The sequence below is a fragment of the Hypanus sabinus genome, chromosome 21 (genome assembly GCF_030144855.1).
Source record: "Hypanus sabinus isolate sHypSab1 chromosome 21, sHypSab1.hap1, whole genome shotgun sequence".
NCBI lineage: Eukaryota > Metazoa > Chordata > Chondrichthyes > Myliobatiformes > Dasyatidae > Hypanus > Hypanus sabinus.
The window spans coordinates 49,192,893-49,213,531 of NC_082726.1; the positions used below are offsets into that span (position 1 = coordinate 49,192,893).

The 20,639-nt window shown below is 43.1% G+C and overlaps 1 protein-coding gene and 1 long non-coding RNA gene across 3 annotated transcripts in view; one reads left to right on the plus strand and one right to left on the minus strand.

Annotated features, from left to right (window-relative positions):
• Positions 1-1,712, plus strand: part of LOC132379025 (uncharacterized) — a 70,995-nt gene extending 69,283 nt beyond the window's left edge. Inside the window, exon 4 of the long non-coding RNA XR_009507268.1 lies at positions 876-1,712. This is a non-coding gene — a long non-coding RNA (uncharacterized LOC132379025). The remainder of the gene's footprint in view (positions 1-875) is intronic.
• Positions 1-20,639, minus strand: part of spock2 (SPARC (osteonectin), cwcv and kazal like domains proteoglycan 2) — a 107,025-nt gene that overhangs the window by 12,777 nt on the left and 73,609 nt on the right. Inside the window, exons 3-7 of one of the 2 annotated variants that reach the window (XM_059946473.1) lie at positions 20,402-20,516; positions 16,868-16,973; positions 7,781-7,895; positions 3,880-3,990; positions 1,741-1,959 (exon numbers count right to left, since the gene is read on the minus strand). In XM_059946473.1, the coding sequence (XP_059802456.1) occupies positions 1,741-1,959; positions 3,880-3,990; positions 7,781-7,895; positions 16,868-16,973; positions 20,402-20,516 (666 nt within the window). The remainder of the gene's footprint in view (positions 1-1,740; positions 1,960-3,879; positions 3,991-7,780; positions 7,896-16,867; positions 16,974-20,401; positions 20,517-20,639) is intronic. The other variant, XM_059946474.1, reaches the window with a different exon arrangement.

Sequence of the window (20,639 nt, forward strand, 5' to 3'; positions counted from 1 at the left end):
ACAAGGACAGACACGGTGGCAGCAGATCACAGTTGTGTGGAGATGTTCAAGAGGTCAGAGGTGGAGGAATGCTGAGAAGCCAAAGGTGTGCAGTTTTGTGGGAGACTGCAGCGGACTGGCACAGTGGCACAGTTAGGGGAACCGCCTGCTTTGCAGCTCCAGTGACCTGGGTTCAACCCTGACCCCTGCTGCTGTCTGTGTGGAGTTTACACACTCTCCCTGTGACCCCATGCATTTGCTCCGGCAGCATCCACATCAAAATTCACATGGATTGGAGGGTTAATTCTCCATTGCAAATTTCCTCAAATGTGCAGATCAGTAGTAGAGCTCAATGAAGAACCAAAATGGGATTAGGGTGAATGGGCTCAGGAGGGTTGGCATGGATTGGAAGACTTGTGTCCATGTTGGATGATGCTATAGGATCAGGAGAGATGAGGGCATGGAGAGATCTCAACACATCAGTGGGAATTTCAAATCTTCTGCTTGAGAGCCCATGCAAGAAAGGAGTGCAGGAGCAGCAGATGAATGGATTGGTGGAAGTTAGGGTACAGTTAGGACAAATTGGATTCAGTATTTCTGTAGCAACCAGTAAATTAATGCGGCCAGATATGTATTGGGACATATGTTATAATTACGGCTTCTTGGCTCCAAAACAAATGAAAGTAAATATCAATCAGCAATTTATTCCAGGTAACTATGATTAAGCAATAGATTCTAAGAAAGAGATATTTCTCCCAGTTACACATCATTCTGAAACATGTTAACCAGAAGTACAATCCTTGGGCTACGTTGGTCACTGACGCAACACAGCACATTTCAGTGAATTTTCCGATGTTTCAATGTGCATGTGACAAATAAAGCTAATCTTTTTTAAGAAGTCAAGTGGAGTAACTCCAGGAACCCTTGAGTGCGTAGCACCGTGGAGCACCTTCAGCAGTAAGAGTCCTTCGTCCAAGATTGAAGATCATCACCATCTTCGAAAGACAAGTACGGATCGGCAATAAATGCTGATCTTCCAGTGAGGTCCTGTCCCAAGACTAATATCTTGAAGATATCAGGTTATGGAAAGAAAAGAGATTGAAAAGTTGTTTAATGAAAATTTGATTATTGGGAAGGATCTTGGCACGGAAAGTCAACTGTTTACTTTTTTCCAAAGATGTTGCCTGACCTGCTGAGTTCCTCATTATGTGTGTGTTGCTTTGGATTTCCAGCATCTGCAGATCTTCTCGAATGTTGAAGGGAGGTGGTGTATTAATAAGGATGCTTGGGCCACAGTGCCACAGTGCAGAATTTGACAGATACTGAAGTAAGACGACCGACAAATAGTTGCCCATATATGAGCAGAAAGAACCATAAATGTATGTTAGCCTTATTTTCACAGTAGAAAAAATTATGCATACTAACGTCAGTCATAAATGCTCACAGCTTGATGACACAGGTAAAGTCACTCGTTAAGTAATGGACTGTCTACAGATGTTCACGCTATTCAGAGCACAGAATATGGCCATATATTTTAGAGATTCAGCACGGTAACAGACCCTTCCAGGCTAATGAGGCTGCATCCATGTGACCAATTAACCTCTACATCACTGGAATGTGGGAGGAAACCAGAGCACGCGGAGGAAACAAATGTGATCACGGGAAGAACATACAAACTTTTTAAAAATGTCTGCACTTTCATCACCACAGAGAGCAGATGATCCACAAGTGCCTACAGCAGTATCACTGTGTGCAACGTACTTTCTCTCCAGAAGCAGAAACACCACTCGGCCATGGAAACCTGCCCATCCCGGTAGGTGTCACAGGAGTTGAAGAACGGTCTCACGCAGACTTCATATTTATCCAGGTTGATCGCTGCAAGCTCTGTCTCATCCAAGAACATGTCCACGTTCGTATCCAGCTTGGAAAACATCCAGCCAATCGAATCCCTGCAGCTGGCCACCAAGTTCTTGTCCACCACTTTGGAAACAAGGAGCAGAGATTACAATGAACAGAAAAAGAGAGCAAGAGTTAGTTAGAAAAATAAAGTTAACTTGATGGCATCCAGAGTGTTATTTTTCTATTGGGATTGTGGTGAACTACGTATACCTGTCTGGACACTCCCCCTGCTGACTGCTCCTGTGGCTCCTCCCACAGACCCCTGTATAAAGGCGATCTAGGCCTGAACCCGGCCTCTCAGTCTCCAGGATGTAGTATGGTGGTCACTCACTGCTTGTTCCTTCTTCCAGTCAATAAAAGCCGATATCTCGCCTTACGTCTCAGAGTGAGTTATTGATGGTGCATCAGGGATCGTCTTCTGAAAAGTGAGGGAACTTCTACTCTGATTCTCAGGATTTGCACTGTCCCAATATTTTCATCAACCACCCCCACCCCCCTGCCCACCCACCTGGCTTCACCTGTCAGCTTTCAGCTTAGCTCGGATCAGCTTTCAGCTTGTACTCCTTCCCTTTCCCCCCACCCCCTTCTTGTTCTGGCTTCTTCCTCTTTCCTTTCCATCCCAATAGAGGGCCTCAGCCCAAAATGTCAATTCTTTGCTCGTTTCCATAGATGCTGCCTGACCTTCTGATTTCCTCCAGCAATCTGTCTGTGTTGGACTGAGACAGTTGGTGAGTGGACCAGTCCACCAGTGCTCTGCCAAGACTGGCATTGCATGTCCCTGGCCAACCACAGATAAATATCAGTGACAAAAGCAATACACACACACACACACACACAATTCTGGAGGATCTCAGCAAGTCAGGTAGTATTTATAGAGTGAAGTTAACACTCAGCATTGAGGGCCTGATCAAGTGTCTCTGCCGGAAATGTCAACCCAGTCTCCATTTCCATTGATGCTTCCTATCTTGCTGAGTTCCTGCAGCATTTTCTGTGCATTGTCCAAGATTTCTAGCATTTGCAAAATCTCTTGTATTTATCAGTATGGAAAGATTTGTATTAATACAATGACTTTCACAAACAGAAACAGCACTGTACGTTCCTTAATTGTAAGAAACACATGTTATCTACAATCTAATGTACATTGTATATAATGTACAGCCAATCGAGTACTTGATTGTGCAACATCAAAAGCACTACTACAATGGTTCAGAGCAACTCCCTGGATAATATGACAAGTAAAACTCCAATACCCCGGTACCTATTGGACTTCAGTAGTGTCAGACCAGTAGATTTGCTGGACTATTGGATGTTACTTCTTTTAATACCATACATACTTTTATTTGAAACCCATTTACATAGTGGTATAATGATTTTTTGAGAGAGAGAGAGGGAGAGGAGGGAGGGAGGGAGAGGGAGAGAGAGAGAGAGAGAGAGAGAGAGAGAGATTCCTTTTAATTATTTAAGAAATAATTTGAGAGATCAATAATGTCCAGAAGTGTGTGCTGATGTCTTGTACAGTGCAGAAATCACTTAACATTTTGTCCACAAGATCGTTTCTCCAACAAAGCAGGAGCATCCACCTTGACTTTGGAGCAGGATCTGAATCAAGAATCTATGATTAAAATGCAAGAGTGCTAACCAATGAGCCATCTCCAAGCCTGTAGTGATCTCAGCTCTGTGACTATTACATAGGAATCTGGTCTAGTATGCCCTGGTATGTTTCGTTGGTATATTGGAGGAATGTGCAGTCTGATTCACAAGAGACTGCAGATGCAGAAATCCGGAGCAACATTCAAAAAACTGAAGGGACTCAAAGATTCTGGCAACATCTATTGAGGAAAATGGGCAATTGATGTCTCAAAATGAAACACTGTCATTTCCTTCGACTGACGCTGCCTGACCTGTTGAGTTCCTTCAGAGCTTTGTGTGATGTGCCATTTGATGCCTTGTTCTATCAGTAGCAGACCCTTGGTGTTGATTAATATCTGCTCAGAATCTTACCACCATCCGTGTTCCTGCCTGAGCTGTTCTGTTTGGCGTTTTCATGCAGCAGTTGGAACCAGTCCCTGAGTCGGTCGCCAAGATCTGCGAGGTCCTGCCCTGTGCATCCAGCTAGATGGAGAGACAGAAAGTTGATGTGAACATTTGGGTTTTGGTGACGCTGGACTTTGGACTGGGGACAATGTAACCTTTGTCCATTGATTGGAGACATGGTGGGTGGTAAGAAAGGATCTCTGGGATAAATTTGAGGACAAAGCTGGGCAACTGTGTGCTGTAGTAGTGTAGACATTAGGCAATGTCTTACAGTGCTAGCTCTGAGATCAATTCCTGACCCTGTCTGTATGATCCTCCTGTGACCACGTGGGCTTCCTCTGGGAGTTCTGGTTTCCTCCCACTTCCCAAAGAGTTAGGGTTAGCAAGTTGTGGGCAGGCTACGCTGGTGCTGGAAGCATAGCAACACTTGTGGCCTACCTCCAGCACATCCTTGACAGAAATGACACATTTCGATGTACATGTGACAAATAAAACTGACCTTAAAACTGGTGAGGGCACAAAGCAGACCAATTGGCTGCCTGTCTGATAGTCAGCTTGACCTAATCAACGATCTCAGAAGCAGGAAGATCTTGCAATGAACACTGAACATATCTTTGGCTGTTTTGTCAGACAGCCCTGTTTTCTGAAGGTCCACGATAATGGGTATAGGTTGCCTCACATCTAAAACTGCTGCAGGCAGACAAACAGAGACCAGCGGAGAAGTCTCAATGGGCCTACTGGCCTAGTTCTGCTCCAACACCTTATGGCCACAGCTATGACTGTTATATAACATCAATATCTTTTTGTCACATGGTAGGCCAATCAGAGAGTCCTTGGGCCTTTTTCCCAATTAACATTACCCAAAGACCTTCTTTAGTAAGGAAGAAAAGGAAAATACATTGTTTATTAAATAGTACTCATACAGCACAAATCTAAGTTCATTAGTACCCTGAAGTTTAAAGTACACTGGAACAATAAGTAAAAGGTCAGGTTAATTATTTCATGTATAAACTTATTAGGAAATGGAATCTAACATCTATAAAAACACATTAGTCACGACCAGCTCTGGAGCATAAAATCCTGGGGAAATAAGTTCACAGAGGAGAAATTCTTCAGTAACTGGGGTTAATCCTGTGGCATAATATTGGCTGCCATCTGTACTCAATCCAACAGACTGCATTCCACTGACATTAACTGAAGTGAATGTGTGCAGATGGCAATTGTTGGCATTCAATATTCATGAATGGCCAAGGTCCAGGTTGAAGCCCAAAAGTCAATCGGAAGTCCAGAAGTTGAGGCCTGAATGCTGGAGCCTGGATCTGCAAATCTCTGCGAGTCCTCTGGGGGGTCTAATGGTCAGAAATGCAACAATGTCCAAAGTTGTTAACTGCAGAATGAGCTGTCAGCTAATTAATCCTTTTTATTATTTCCATTCGGTTTTCTTTTTCCTTCTCCAAAGCTTATTTTCATTCTAGTTTAATGAGTGGCATTGGAGGCTGGAGGCCAGAGAAGATGGCCTGTCCTGGGGTCAGAGAACTGTGTATTTGTGTGGTCAGATGGGAGGGAGCTACGGGGCTTGTTCTGTCATTGTCATTTGGTATGTTCTGTTTTGTTGTGTTGTTCTGCCAAGTATTGTGGGCATGCATGAATTTGTGGTGACCCCAGCGCTCCCTTGGTTGTGTTGGCACATTTCACTGCACATGTTTCAATATGCATGTGATAAATAAATCTAAATCTAAAAAATAATCTAAATCAAAGACGAACCCCTCTCCCCCAACCAAAGAGCAACTTGAAGTTACAATCTTATATTCAATCATTAACTCCCAGAGTGGTAGATATTGAAACTTGCTGCAATAGAAAATGGTGGTAGGGTGATTGTTAAGTTTAAGTAGATATCTGTCTTAAGGGATATGGACCAAAAAGGGTGGCATCTGTCTACCTCAGTGAAAGGGGAGTCTGTGTGGGCTCGAGGCTGTGAGTGTCCCTATCCTTTCTCTATTGGAAACTTACTGGCCACCAATAGGCAAACGAACACTTAATGACAAAGATAGAGGCCATTTGCTTTGCCAGTCAAAGGGAATAATGTATTGACCAAGGTGTAAAATTAGCATTTGTTTAGATAGATGGCTCAAAAGCTCAATGACACGCTTAAAGTGCTGGAGGAACTCAGCAGAACCTATGGAGAAGAATAAGTAGTGTACGTTTTGGGCTGAGATCCTTTATCGGGACTGGAAAGGAAGTGGGGAGAAGGGATGTTGTACAGGCTAGAAGGTGATAGGTGAAACCAGGAGAGGGGAAGGTGGGTGGGTGGGCGGGGGGAGATGAAGAAAGAAGCTGGGAGGGGATAGGTGGAAAAGGTAAAGGGCTGAAGAAGAAGCAATCTAATAGGAGGAAAGGGAAGGAGGAGGGAAAGCAGAGGGAGGTGATGGGCAGGTGAGAAGAAAAGGAGTGAGAGGGTAACCTGAATGGTGAATGGAAAAAGAGAGTAAGAGGGAGGGGGAAGTGAGAACTGGATATTGGAGAAATCATTATTCATGCCATCTGGTTGGAGGCTATGTAGACGAATTATGAGGTGTTACTCCTCCAGCCTGAGTTTGGCCTCATCATAGTAACGGAGGGGACCATGGACAGACATGGCAGAATAGGAATGGGAAGGAAAATTGAAATGGATAGTCACAGGGAGATCTTGCCTTTTGCGGAGAACAGAGCGAAGGTGCTCAACAAGGTGGTCCTCCGATCTGCGCTGGGCCTCACCGATGTTGAGGGGGCTACACCGAAAGCATCGGATTCAACAGACTCTCAGGCAAAGTGTTGCCTCACCTGGAAGGACTGTTTAAGGTCCTGAACGTGGTGAGGGAAGAGGTGTAAAGGCAGGTGTAGCACTTGTCACACTTGCAGGGATCTGTGCCAAGTGGGAGATCAGTGAGGAGGGTTTCCAGCATCTGCCGAATCTGTTGTGTTTATCAACAGATATAAAGCAAAGATGGAATTATCTGTCTTCCCACACGTACCTGAGATGGAGACTCATCATTTCTAATACAATCTCGCAAAAGATATTTTAGCGACAACCATACGCATCAGCTGTAGAATCAGAAACAAAGGTGGTGCATTTGTCTCCTTTTGTTACTGTTGTGGACAAGTTACTGTTTATGCTGAGGCGGTTTAGGACATTGGAGAATCACCCTCATGTAGGATGACTACCTAACTGGTGGACTGGCTTCAAAGAAGAGATTTTCTTCAGTTTTATTCATTTGACCATGAAGGTGCCACACTGGGCCACTGGGCTGCAGTTAAGCTGATGAAAAGGGGTTGAACTGAGAGCAGAACCTGAGGTCCCTCTAACCATCTCCACCACTCAGCAAAATCATGGCTCATCCTTTGTCTGTGCGGCACAGTGGCACCGCTGGTAGAGATGCCGCTGACACAGGTTCAGTCCTGACCTCCACTGCTGTCTATGCGTGGAGTTTGCGTGTTCTCCCTGTGATTGTGTGAGTTTCCTCAGGGCACCCTGGTTTCCTCCCATATCCCAAAGACGTGTAGGTTGGTAAGTTAATCATTGACAATTGACCCTAGAGTTGGTGGGCGATAGAACTGAAAGTGGTGAAGGGAGAACAGGCTACAGGGAAAATAGTGGGAGAAGGGGATTGCACTGCGATTTGAATGGGCTCGAGGGGCCGAATGGCAATATGGAAGTCTACATGATTCTCTTCACTCCATTTTCCCTAATGTCCAAAACCCTATCTATCTTAGCTTTGAATAAGCTTAATAGCTGAGCACCCAGAGTTTAGCTGTAAGTTAAAAAGAGCATGGCTTTCACCAAGATTGCCCTGATCATCACTAGTCCTCTGGGCCTGTGTCTGACACTCACCTGGCTTGTTGCCGGGATCAGAGGCTGCCATGTGCTCTGCTGGACACGGGCAGTTGCCTGCACACTGTTGGGTAAGCTGTTTCCCAGTCAGGCATACCTGCAGCTCGAGTTTGCACTATAAGAGGGGGAATGAGGGAAACGAAAGGATAAAAGAAAGCCAGAGATAAAGAAAGATTAGAACCAGTCAATGTGATGATCTCATTTGAACAATGTCCAAAGTTGTTAACTGCAGAATGAGCTGTCAGCTAATTAATCCTTTTTATTATTTCCATTCGGTTTTCTTTTTCCTTCTCCAAAGCTGATTTTCATTCTAGTTTAATGAGTGGCATTGGGTACGCATCCATCACTGCATGGATAAACGCCGTAAGTCACCTTCTTGAGCCCTTAGCACAGAACATGGAATCCAATCAAAAAAATGAGATGGCATAACTTAATAAAGATCACTTAACTTACTCAGTTTTGCAATTAGTTTCCAGGGAAAGGAGCAATGAGACTACGATTAGCTTTAGTTCAAAGTTCAAAGTAAATTTTATTATCAAAGTACATATATGTCACCATATAAATCTTGAGATTCGTTTTCTTGTAGCATACTCAACAAATCTATAGAATGTTAACTATAACAGGAATGTAGAAGACAACAACTGTGCAAATGCAAATATAAATAAATAGCAATAAATAATGAGAACGCGAAATGAAGAGTCCTTGAATGTGAGATTGTTGGTTGTAAGAACGTTTCAATGAGGAGGCGAGTGAAGTTGAATGTCGGTCAACCCTTCATTCAAGACTCTGATGTTTGAGGGGTTGTAACTGTTCTTGAACCTAGTGGTGCAAATCCTGAGGCTTTTGTACCTTCTACCTATTGGCAGCAGTGAGAAGAGAGCATGACCAGGGTGGTGGGGATCCCTGATGATGGATGCTATGACAGAGTATCGTGTAGATGTGTTCGTGATTGGGAGGACTTCACCCGTGATGGACTGGGCTGAATTTTGTAGGATTTTCTGTTTAAAGGTATTGGTGTTTCCATACCAGGCTGTGATGCAACCAGTCAAAATGCTCTCCACTACACATCTATATAAGTTATCACATGTGCATCGAAACATACAGTGAAATGCACCATTTTTATCAAAGACCCTCATAGTCTGAGATGTGTTAGAGGCAAGTTGCATGTGTTGCCATGTTCCAGCACCAACATAACATGCCCACAACCTACTGATCCTAACCTGTACGTCTTTGGGCTGTGGGAGAAAACCAGAGCACCCAAAGGAAACGCATGCAGCACGGGGAGTATGTACAAACTCCTTACAGACAGCGGTGACAACTGCAACCCTATCTTACAGCACACAGTAACAGCATTGCACTAACTGCGACACTGCAGCACTGCCCAATTCTCAGGCTGCATCAGTTCCCCCACAGGCTGAGTCCCAATGAGAGATGCTGTAACCCAATCTCACCCACAGGAGATATTTGTGGGTTAGTGAATCACTCATATGCCCTACTATTAGAAAGTCATCGGTTCAAATCCCACATAGAGACTTGGGTATATAACACTGCAGAACTGAGGACCAATACTGCTGCCCCATGGATAAAATAAATTTCTCAGGTCAAATAATCTACTGTTATGAAAAGGGGAAGGTGGGATTATCCCTCATGTCCTCACTGATATTTACTCTTGAACAAACTTAGTTAAAATAATCTGATTGTGATTACATTTCTAACAGCGGGATCTTGATGTGCAGAGCTGTCAGCGTAATGCTTTACAGCCTCAGTGATTGGCGCTCAATTCCCACAGCTGTCCATAAGGAATTCCTAATTTTTCCTTGGTACACTGGTTTCCTCTCACATTCCAAAGATGTATGGTTTAGGCGTGTGGGCATGCTACACTGGTTCTGGGAGCCTGGCAACAATTGTGAGCTGCTCTTCAAACATCCTCCGACAGTTTTGGTTGTTGACACAAACAATGCACTTCATGTAGATGTGACAAACAAAAAGCTAATCTTTAAGATATCAGCTACTGCGTTTCCCAGTTTGTAAAGTTGATTACCCGCCAACGCCAACACTACATTCCCCACTGGCACGCACAGGAATGGGGCTGAAGGAGACAAGGCTGGTCCCAGCATTACCTGAGTGGTTTTACTCTTGTGGGATAAGGTGGGGGCGGATGGAGGAAGTTGGTGATACTGAAGATTGGTGTATTTGAAAACATGCCCCTCCATCAAGAGACAGCTGACCATTCTGCCTGCATCTCCAAGGCTGGTGTCATGGCGACTGGTCTCGATACAGTATTTATTAAACATGAACTTTCACCCAAGGGAGCTGGATAAAAGCTTGAACAGGAGATTATAATAAGACGGCAAGACTAGAATACTGAGTTAGTTCCCATGTCCAATAATTCCAGAGAAAATGTGTGAAGCAGATACAAAAACATTTAAACTACATTCAGGCAGGTACATGGATAGAGAAGGTTCAAAGGGATTTGGGTTAAACATGACACGTTAGACTGGCATCTTGTTCAGCTTGGATGGGTTAAGCTAAATGGCTAAGGGGCCGATGCTGTATGACTCTATGACCCTCTGACTAGTGAGTTACAGAAAAGTACAACACAGAAACAGATCCTTCGGCCCATCTAGAACCATTTAAACCGCCTACTCCCATCAACCTGCACTGGGACCGTACCCTGCCATACCCCTACTATCTATGTACCAATTCAACCTTCTCTGAAATGTTGAAATCAAGTTCACATGCACCACTTACACTAGTAGCTCGTTCCACTCTTTCACAACCTTTTGAGTGAAGAAGTTTCCTGTCATGTTCCCCTTAAACTTTTACCTTTCGCCCTTAACCTATGACCTCTGGTTGTAAGTTCCACCCAACCTCAGTGGAAAAAGCCTGCTTGCATTTACCCTATCTATACCCCTCATAATTTTGTATACCACTATCAAATCTCCTCTCAACCTTCTACATTCCAAGGAATAAAGTCCTAATCAATTCAATCTTTCCATATAGTCAATGTCCTTGTATGTTTTCTCTGTACTCTTTCCTTATTTACATCTTTCCTGTAGATAGGTGACCAGAACTGTACACAACACTCCAAATTAGGCCTCACCAATGTCTTATCCACGTTAACATGAGGCTGCACGAGGAGCTTTTTCCAAGCAGCAAAGGTGAAAAAAGCAGAAGGGAGGATGTTCAGAGGAGGTGGCTCCACACCGTGGATCACCCTCTAACATGTAGAGCTGAGCTGGGGAGCTGAGACTGGAGACAATGGACTGACAAGTTGGACAAAAGACAGAGAGGAGTTTTTAAATAAAAATCAAAAAAAGGATAGAAGATAGGAATCTGAAATCTGAAAAAAAACCCCAGAAAATACTCAGCATGTCAGGCAGCATCTGCTGGTGGAAAAACAGAGTCAATGTTTCACATTGGCCTCCTACTTTCTTTTGTCCATGTTGCTCTCTCTGACTGTTCCCACTCATTCACTGACCAGATAATCTTGTTTACAGCCTATCCCCATGGTCACCCAAGTTTTACCGTATCAGAGACATAGAACCATAGAACACTACAACACAGTACAGGCCCTTCAGCCCTCCATGTTGTGCCGACCCATATAATCCTTAAAAGAAAGTACTAAACTCACACTACCCCATAACCCTCTATTTTTCTTTCATCCATGTGTCTGTCCAAGAGGCTCTTGAATACCCCTAATGTTTTAGCCTCCACCACCATCCCTGGCAAGTCATTCCAGGCACTCACAACCCTCTGTAAAAAAACTTACCCCTGATGTCTCCCCTAAACTTCCCTCCCTTAATTTTGTACATATGCCCTCTGGTGTTTGGGAAACAGGTACTGACTATCCACCCTATCTATGCCTCTAATAATCCTGTAGACCTCTATCAAGTCCCCTCTCATTCTTTACAGCTATATCTACAGCTTTACAAGCTTCTTTTCTCTCCTTCCCAGTTCTGACACAGGGGCTTCAGCCTAAAACATTGACCCCGTTTCTCTTCCCACAGGTGTGGCCTGACCAGACAAGTATTTACAGTGTTGTCTGTTTTTACATTATATGAGGGATTTTAAAATCAGTACTTGGGGAGTTCGGTGATCGAGGAATGAACAGCCTGATATAATGAAATAAATTGAAATTGGCAATCATAAATAAAATACAGCCTTCCTGTGATAAATGAGATTGAACAAAGCACTTGCAATTTGCTATAAATAGCTTATCTACAAATGCGGAATTAATATTAACATGATCCCTGTAACTACCAACAAACTGACAGTGACATTCGGAGATATGTCTGTCAATTCAGGCAACATAGGTAAATCTGACAACTTCAGATACAATTTCATTTTGTCTTTTTCAAACCAGAATTGCAGGGGGATGGGAACCAGAGTGCCAGAGCAGATAGTGGAGCAGGGGTGAAAATAAATGATGCAAAATCACAAATAGAAGGGTTGTGCATGGTGGTAATAATCTGAAGTGTGTCTATTTCAATGCAAGGAGTATTGTGGGAAAGGCTGATGAGCTGAGGGCATGGATTGACACGTGGAATTATGACATCATTGCCATTAGTGAAACTTGGCTACAGGAGGGGCAGGACTGGCAGCTTAATGTTCCAGGGTCCCAATGTTTCAGACGTGATAGAGGCAGAGGAATGAAGGGTGGGGGGGGGGGGGCTGGCATTGCTAGTCTGGAAAAATGTTACAGCAGTGCTCAGGCAGGACAGATTAGGGGGCTTGTCTACCGAGGCCATATGGGTGGAGCTGAGAAACAAGAAAGCTGACCACATTAATGGGGTTGTATTATAGACCACCCAATAGTCAGTGAGAATTGGAGGAGCAAATCTGCAGAGAGACAGCAGACAACTGCAGGAAATATAAAGTTGTGATAGTAGGGGATTTTAATTTTCCACATATTGATTGGGACTCCCATACTATTAAAGGTCTAGACGGGTTACAGTTTGTAAAATGTGTTCAGGAAAGTTTTCTAAATCAATATATAGAGGTACCAACTAGAGAATGCAATATTGGATCTCCTATTAAGAAACAAGTTAGGACAGGTGACGGAAGTGTGTGTAGGGGAACACTTTGGTTCTAGTGATCATAACACCATTAGTTTCAATTTGATCATGGATAAAGAGATCTTGTCCTCGGGTTGAGGTTGTAAACTGGAAAGAGGCCAAATTTGAAGAAATGAGAAAGGATCTAAAAAGCGTGGATTGGGACAGGTTGTTCTCTGGCAAGGATGTGATTGGTAAGTGGGAGGCCTTCAATGGAGAAATTTTGAGAGTGCAGAGTTTGTATGTTCCTGTCAGGATTAAAGGCAAAGTGAATAAGAATAAGGAACCTTGGTTCTCAAGGGATATTGGAACTCTGATAAAGAAGAGAGATGTATGACATGTATAGGAAACAGGGAGCAAATAAGGTGCTTGAGGAGTATAAAAAGTGCAAAAATAACTTAAGAAAGAAATCAGAAAGGCTAAAAGAAGACATGAAGTTGCTTTGGCAGTTAAGGAGAAGGATAATCCAAACAGCTTCTGCAGGTATATTAAGAGCAAAAGGATAGTAAGGGATAAAATTGGCCCTCTTGAAGATCAGTGTGGTCGGCTATGTATGGAACCAAAAGAAATGGGAGAGATATTAAATGGGTTTTTTATGTTTGTATTTACTAAGGACACTGGCATGGAGTCAATGGAAATAAGGCAAACATGTAGTGAGGTAATGGAACCTATACAGTTTGAAGAGGAGGAGGTGCTTGCTATCTTGAGGCAAATCAGAGTAGATAAATCCCCAGGACCTGACAGGGTATTCCCTCAGATCTTGAAGGAGACTAGTGTTGAAATTGCAGGGGCCCTGGCAGATATATTTAAAATATTAGTATCTATTGGTGAGGAGCTGGATGATTGGAGGATAGCTCATGTAGTTCCGTTGTTTAAAAAAGGCTTTAAAAGTAATCCGGAAAATTATAGGCTGGTAAATTTGATGTTGGTAGTAGGCAAATTATTGGAAGGAGTACTAAGAGATAGGATCTACAAGTATTTGATAGACAGGGACTTATTAGGGAGAGTCAACATGGCTTTGTGCATGATAGGTCACGTTTAACAAATCTGTTAGAGATTTTTGAGGAGTTTACCAGGAAAGTGGATGAAGGGAAGGCAGTGGATGTTATCTACATGGACTTCAGTAAGGCCTTTGACATGGGAGGTTAGTTAGGAAGATTCAGTCGCTAGGTATACATGGAGAGGTGGTAAATTGGATTAGACATTGGCTCAATGGGAGAAGCCAGAGAGTGGTAGTGGAGGATTGCTTCTCTGAGTAGAGGCCTGTGACTAGTGGTGTGCCACAGGGATCAGTGCTGGGCCCATTGTTATTTGTCATCTACATCAATGATCTGGATGATAATGTGGTAAATTGGATCAGCAAATTTGCTGATGATACAAAGACTGGAGATGTAGTGGACAGTGAGGAAGGTTTTCAAAGCTTGAAGAGGGATTTGGACCAGCTGGAAAAATGGGCTGAAAAATGGCAGGTGGAGTTTAATACAGACAAGTGTGAGGTACTGCACTTTGGAAGGACAAACTAAGGTAGAACATACAAGGTAAATGGTAGGGCACTGAGGAGTGCAGTAGAACAGAGGGATCTAGGAATACAGATACAAAATTTCCTAAAAGTGGCGTCACAGGTAGATAGAGTAGTAAAGAGAGCTTTTGGTACATTGGCCTTTATAAATCAAAGTATTGAATATAAGAGTTGGAATGTTTTGGTGAGGTTGTGTAAGGCATTGGTGAGGCCGAATTTGGAGTATTGTGTGCAGTTTTGGTTACCGAATTACAGGAAGGATATTAATAAGGTTTAAAGAGTGTAGAGAAGGTTTACGAGGATGTTGCCGGGACTTGAGAAACTGAGTTACAGAGAAAGATTGAATAGGTTAGGACTTTATTCCCTGGAGCGTAGGAGAATGAGAAGGATGTTTCCAACTCCCTACGTTGTAAAAACAAGGAGTATATCAGACAGACTCATCAAGTACAATTTCATGGTAATTACTTTAATGAACTGAGACTTGTCCACCACATTCTCAAACTCCAAAAAATTATAATAATAATTCCCACCAACAGAAAATCATTCCTAATTGACTGCAAGATTTATATATCTAAATAATGGATTACAAAACTGTCAGCCTGTCCTCTATCAATCTAGAGCTCCTGCTGAAGAACAATATCACTGAAGGGAATGTTACATATTACACACAACTGCAGTAGAATGTATCGCCTTACATGGGAAATGGCAAGATATATTAATGGATTTCAGATTTCTGAATGGACAATGAATCCATGTACACCACTTCACTATTCTTATTTATTTTCCCTCTCTTTTTAAACAACTTAATTTATATATATTGTATATATACAATTGTAATTTGTAGTTTATTTATGTATTGCACTGTATTGCTGCTGCAAAACAACAAATTTCAAGACAAATGCCAGTAATACTAAACCTGATTCCAATCACTGATAGCCAGAGATGTTTTCCCAGGGTGGAAGTGGCTAATACAAGAGGGGTATAATTTTAAAGTAATTAGGGGAAAGTAAGGGGGGATGTCAGATGAACGTTATTTTACACAGGGAGTGGTGAACACCCTGCCAGGGGTAGTGGTAGAGGCAGATATGTTAGGGGCGTTTAAGAAACTCATGGATTAAAGAAAAATGGAGGGCAATGTAGGAGGGAATGGTCACGTGACCTTAGAGTAGCTTTAAAGGTCAGGACCATATAGTGGGCCAAAGGGCCTGTACTCCGCTGAAATGTTGTATATTCTATATAGGCTATCAATGACTCAACCAACACCATTCTTGGAATCCAAATCTAGGCCTCTGTACCTCCCTCTGCAAATGGATCCTTGACTTTCTCACTGGGAGGCCACAATCTGTGCAGATTGGAAATAACATTGCCCCCTCACTGACTATCAGCATGGAGTACCTCAAGAATGCACATTCAGCCCACTGCTCTACTCTCTCTACACCCATGACTGTGTGGCTAGACACAGCTCAAACAGCACCTACAGATAAGTTTGCTGGTGACAACTATTGTTGGCAGAATTTTAGATGGTGATGAAGAGGCAAAAAGGAGTGAGATAGATGAACTGTTGAGAGGTGTGCATCAACAACTTTGCACTCGACGTCAGTAAGGTCAAGGAAATGATGAAGGGGAAGTCGAGGGAACCAGTCCTCATTGAGGGATCAGAACTGGAAAGAGTGAGCAGCTTCAAGTTCCTGACTGTCAACATCTCTGAGGATCTATCCTGTGCCCAACATACTGATGCAATTACAAAGAAGGCAAGACAGTGGCTATATTTCATCAGGAGTTGGAGGAGAACTGGTATGTTGCCAAGATGTTCCATGGAAAGCATTCTAACTCACTGCATCACCATCTGGAATGGAGGGGTCACTGCACAGGATCGGAAAAAGCTACAGGAAGTTGTAAACCTTACGATCTGCATCGTGGCCACTAGCCTTCATAGCAATAACCTTCAAAAGCCAATGCCTCAAAAAGGTGGTATCCATCATTCAGTACCCCCACCACCCAGGACATGCTCTCTTCTCAATGCTGCCATCAAAGAGAAGGTACAGCAGCCTGAAGACATTCAACATTTCAGGAACAACTTCCCTGTCACCATCAGATTTCTGAATGGACAATGAACCAATGAACACCACCTCAGTATTTTTTCCTCTCTTTTTGCACTCTTTTCTTTTTTGTGTAATTTACAGTTTTTATTATTATGTATTGTAATGCACCACTGCCACAAAAAACAACAAATTTCACATATGCTTCTGATATTAAACTTGATTCTGATCCAACCACCTTTTGTACCATTACCAATGAAAGCCTATGAGGTGTTACCGAGTGATAGAGAATATATCGAGATGCTACACCTGACCTAGGTCTTTGAAAGAGCTTTATCTGTTGACTCATCTCTCTGTCTTTTTCCTCTATATTTTTAATGTAGTTATTTATCAATTTTATAATTATCTTATTTTTCTTTGCTTCCCCATTAAGTGGAGTGGTGCAGTAACAGGGAAACAAGCAGAGACCCACCTGGGAAGTGTATGTGTGCCCGTCTGTGCCACAAACAGGAGACACTGGAGCTGACTGGCATGGCTTGCAGGGACGCTCCACTTGTTCCACGGACGACTGTTTGATTCTAGTGAAAACAGAGTCCGCAGTGAGCAACACACCTACAACACTGATTTTCAGAATGTCCTCAAAGCAAGCAGAAATATTGCACAACGTTTTGCAAAAACTGTCACAGAGTCACAGAGGGAGAAGACTAACAATGAACCATGTGGGAGGATATTACTGTGAATGATCAAAAGCTTTGCAGAAGTAATGGGCTTTGAGGAGTGGCAACGAAGAGAAGTAAAGTTCAAAGTACATTTATCAGCGAAGTATATACATGTTCCCATATAGTACCCCGAGGTTCAGTTTCTTGTGGGCATTCACAGTTAATAGAAACACAACAGAATCAAAGTAAAAGCATACATGAGACAGACAAAGAACCAATGTTCAAAAGACAACAAACCGTGCAAATACAAAAAGAAAAAATAATAATAATGAAGTGAGATCACCAGAAATATGCTGAGTTAAAAGAGAAAATTGAAAGTCTGTGAAACATGAACAGGGCATACATTGTCCCAAAGGTAATTTCTACAGCTGGTATCATCGTAAAGTGACTACACGATAGCATTAAACAATTAGGGCTACACAGTAATATCTATGCAAATCTTCAGAAAGCCACAATATCAAACACTACTAGAGTTATCGAAAGTTCCTAGCAATTGAGAAATGAGCATGCTTGGCTGTGCCTGTACTTCAGGTTCTACCAGCTTGAGCTGAGAAAATAATAATAATTAATAAGCAATAAATATTGCACAGATGTTTAGGGAGGGAATTCCAGAACTTAGGAGTTTGTTAATTAAAGTTACGGCAATTCACTTTGAGAATGATCAAGTAGATGGGGTTGTTTTTAATTTATTCAGGGGATATTGGCTTCGCAGGCTGGGCCAGATCTTCACTGGCCATCACTAGCTGCTCTTGTGAAGGTGGTGGTGAGCTGAACTGTTGCAGTCCCTGAGGGGTGGTCATGTCTACAGTGCTGTTGGGGTAATAATCCCAGGTTTGAGACCAGACCCAGAGGTGGTTCAGGAGTTGGAGGCCCATCCCGTGTGTGTGGGGGTGGCAGGGTGGGAAAGCAGCTTGTTTTGTTGTTGCTCCTTGTTATATATTGGCTGCGCATTGTTCTGCCGAACATTGTGGGCATGTTGGCACCGGAACACATGGCGACACCTGTGGGCTGCCCCAAGCACATTCTCAGATTGTGCTGTTACTGCAAACGACACATTTTACTATATGTTTTGATGTATATGTGATTAATAAATAAATCTATTCTAAAATCAGAGCAGCAACTTCCAGATGATGGTGGTCCCACGCTTTTATAGAATTATAGAGCTGTAGAACACTACAGCATAGAAACAGGCCCTTCATCCCATCTTGTCCATGCAGACCCAATCTTCTACCTGCACCAAAACTATATCCTTCCAAATCGTTCCCATCCAAGCACTTATCTGAACTCCTTTTAAACATTATAATTGAACCTACATCTCCCACTTCCACTGGCAGCTCATTCCACACTCTAAAATTTAAAAAAAACAGTCTCGGCATCTCTAATACATCACTGTAATTTAAACTTTAATTTCAGGAACAAGTCTGATAAATCCCTCTTGGACTCTCTCTGATGCCCTTACTTCCTTCCTCATGTGGTAACCAGAACTGAATACAACACTCCAGCTGAAGTTGGATCAGTTCATCATAACTTTCCTGCTTTCCCAAGAACTTTCTAAGGGTATGCTCTGGAGGCCTATTCCATTATTTTATGAGTTAACAACAAAGAGCTTCCTTCACCTTAGCTGAACTTGAACTGAAGCAAATCCTTAGTGTTTCCCATCTATTCAACTATAACAATGCACTCTGTGTATATGAGGACAATTACTTTCCACATGAGAGACTCTGTGCATTGATAATTACAATGATCAATAAAACTGGGTTTTAAAAGGATTCTGTTTTGTTTTCAGGGATCATCTTAACATTGGTTGTGCAGACCTCAAGGACAATTTTTAACCCTCTGGTAATCAACCCTTGTCGAGTTTGCTGACTGAGATATTGCCATTCACATTAATTACTTTGCAGCTTAAGGTCCTGAGACCAAGAATAACTTGGGATTCATCACTACCAAATGGTATGGAATGGACAAAGACTGCCCACAACTGCTAAATAACATATATCATTAACTCCTGATTTCACTGTGCTGCCATTGGTACCCGGGTGTGGCTCAGAAATACAAGGACAGTGGCGATTTGATGGTTGATGGCATTTGTATGTTGTAGTGTTTTTCAATTCGTGTGTTGCTGAGACTGAGTTCCTATTTCTCTCAAAGGACCATTCTGTCAGTTTTCATTGCTGGTGTAATGTTCCAGACATAAATCACATCCAACGAGTCCCTTGCACAATAATCTGGTGTCTGCTTCCCTTGGCAAGCATATAGCTAATATATCATTATCATAAAGTTATCATTATTGTCTGGATGATGTGCATGAGTGTGTGTCTCTTACACGTGTTAGTTAGTTCCTCTCTCCGCCTTGTGGCGCATTAGGCGGCAGCCTCACCGGTTCCTTTGCATTGTCTGTTTTTACGCGGCCAAGTTGCTAGCTCGATGCTCAACCCAGCATGGGTGAACCGGGACCACTGGCCTCGAAGTCTGGTGCAGATGCCACTACACCACCGGCTGGCTGTCCTTACACGGGTGCCGCAAGCTATTATCCCTCATGGCCCAGCCAATGTTTACACTTGTACAAACTTGGTTAAAATAATCTGGTCACGATTACCTTCTTATTGGGGGGGGGGCGTACTGCGCAGAGCAGCTAGTGAAACGCTGTACGGCGCCAGTGATTGGGTTTCAATTCCCTCCACTGTCTGTACGTTCCCACCGTACCCATGTGGGTTTGCTCTGGGTTTCCTCCCACAATCTGAAGACCGATGAGTTGGAAAGGGTTAGTAAGCTCTGAGCAAGCTATGTCGGAGCGTGTGTGTGTGTGTGTGCGTGTGTGTGTGCGTGTGTGTGTGCGTGTGTGTGTGCGTGTGTGTGTGCGTGTGTGTGTGCGTGTGCGTGTGCATGTGCGCGCGTGCGTGTGCGTGTGTGGTTAGTAAACTGTATGCCATGGTCAGGATGTGTAACAGCAATTGTGTAACATGATCAAGATGTGTTTTATTGTGTGTGTGTGTGTGTGTGTGTACATGCAACTGTATGTGATTCATTATAAAAATGTGTGGAGTTGTACGTGTAAGTCATGAGCACAATGAGTGATTATCTGTATGTCTGCCACTGGTAACTGAAAATACTCAGCAGGTCAGATAACATCTGTGGGGTGAGATACATTTGTCAGAATATAAGACAATGGGTCTCTGATCTAAATCATTAACTCCTTTCCTCTTCCCACGACTGTGGCCCGAACTGGTATTTCCAGCGTTTCCTGCTTTTGCTTGTTGGTGGGAGACAGGCCACCGCCCACAACTGACCTGTGCTGTAGTTTCTTGCGGCTGATGCACATGGCCCTCTGCTGCCCCTGGGAGATGCACACTTTGTGTCTGCTGCACTTCACCTTCTGACAGGGGTCCTTGGTGGGGTCCAGCGCTGTGGAGGGAACCATACTGCAGTTATTTCCAAGTGAGAGCAGAAAGATGTGGACAATCCCTGGCGCTTGTCAGAATCAGATTCATTATAAGTCATAAAATCTACTGTTTTTGTGGCAGCAGT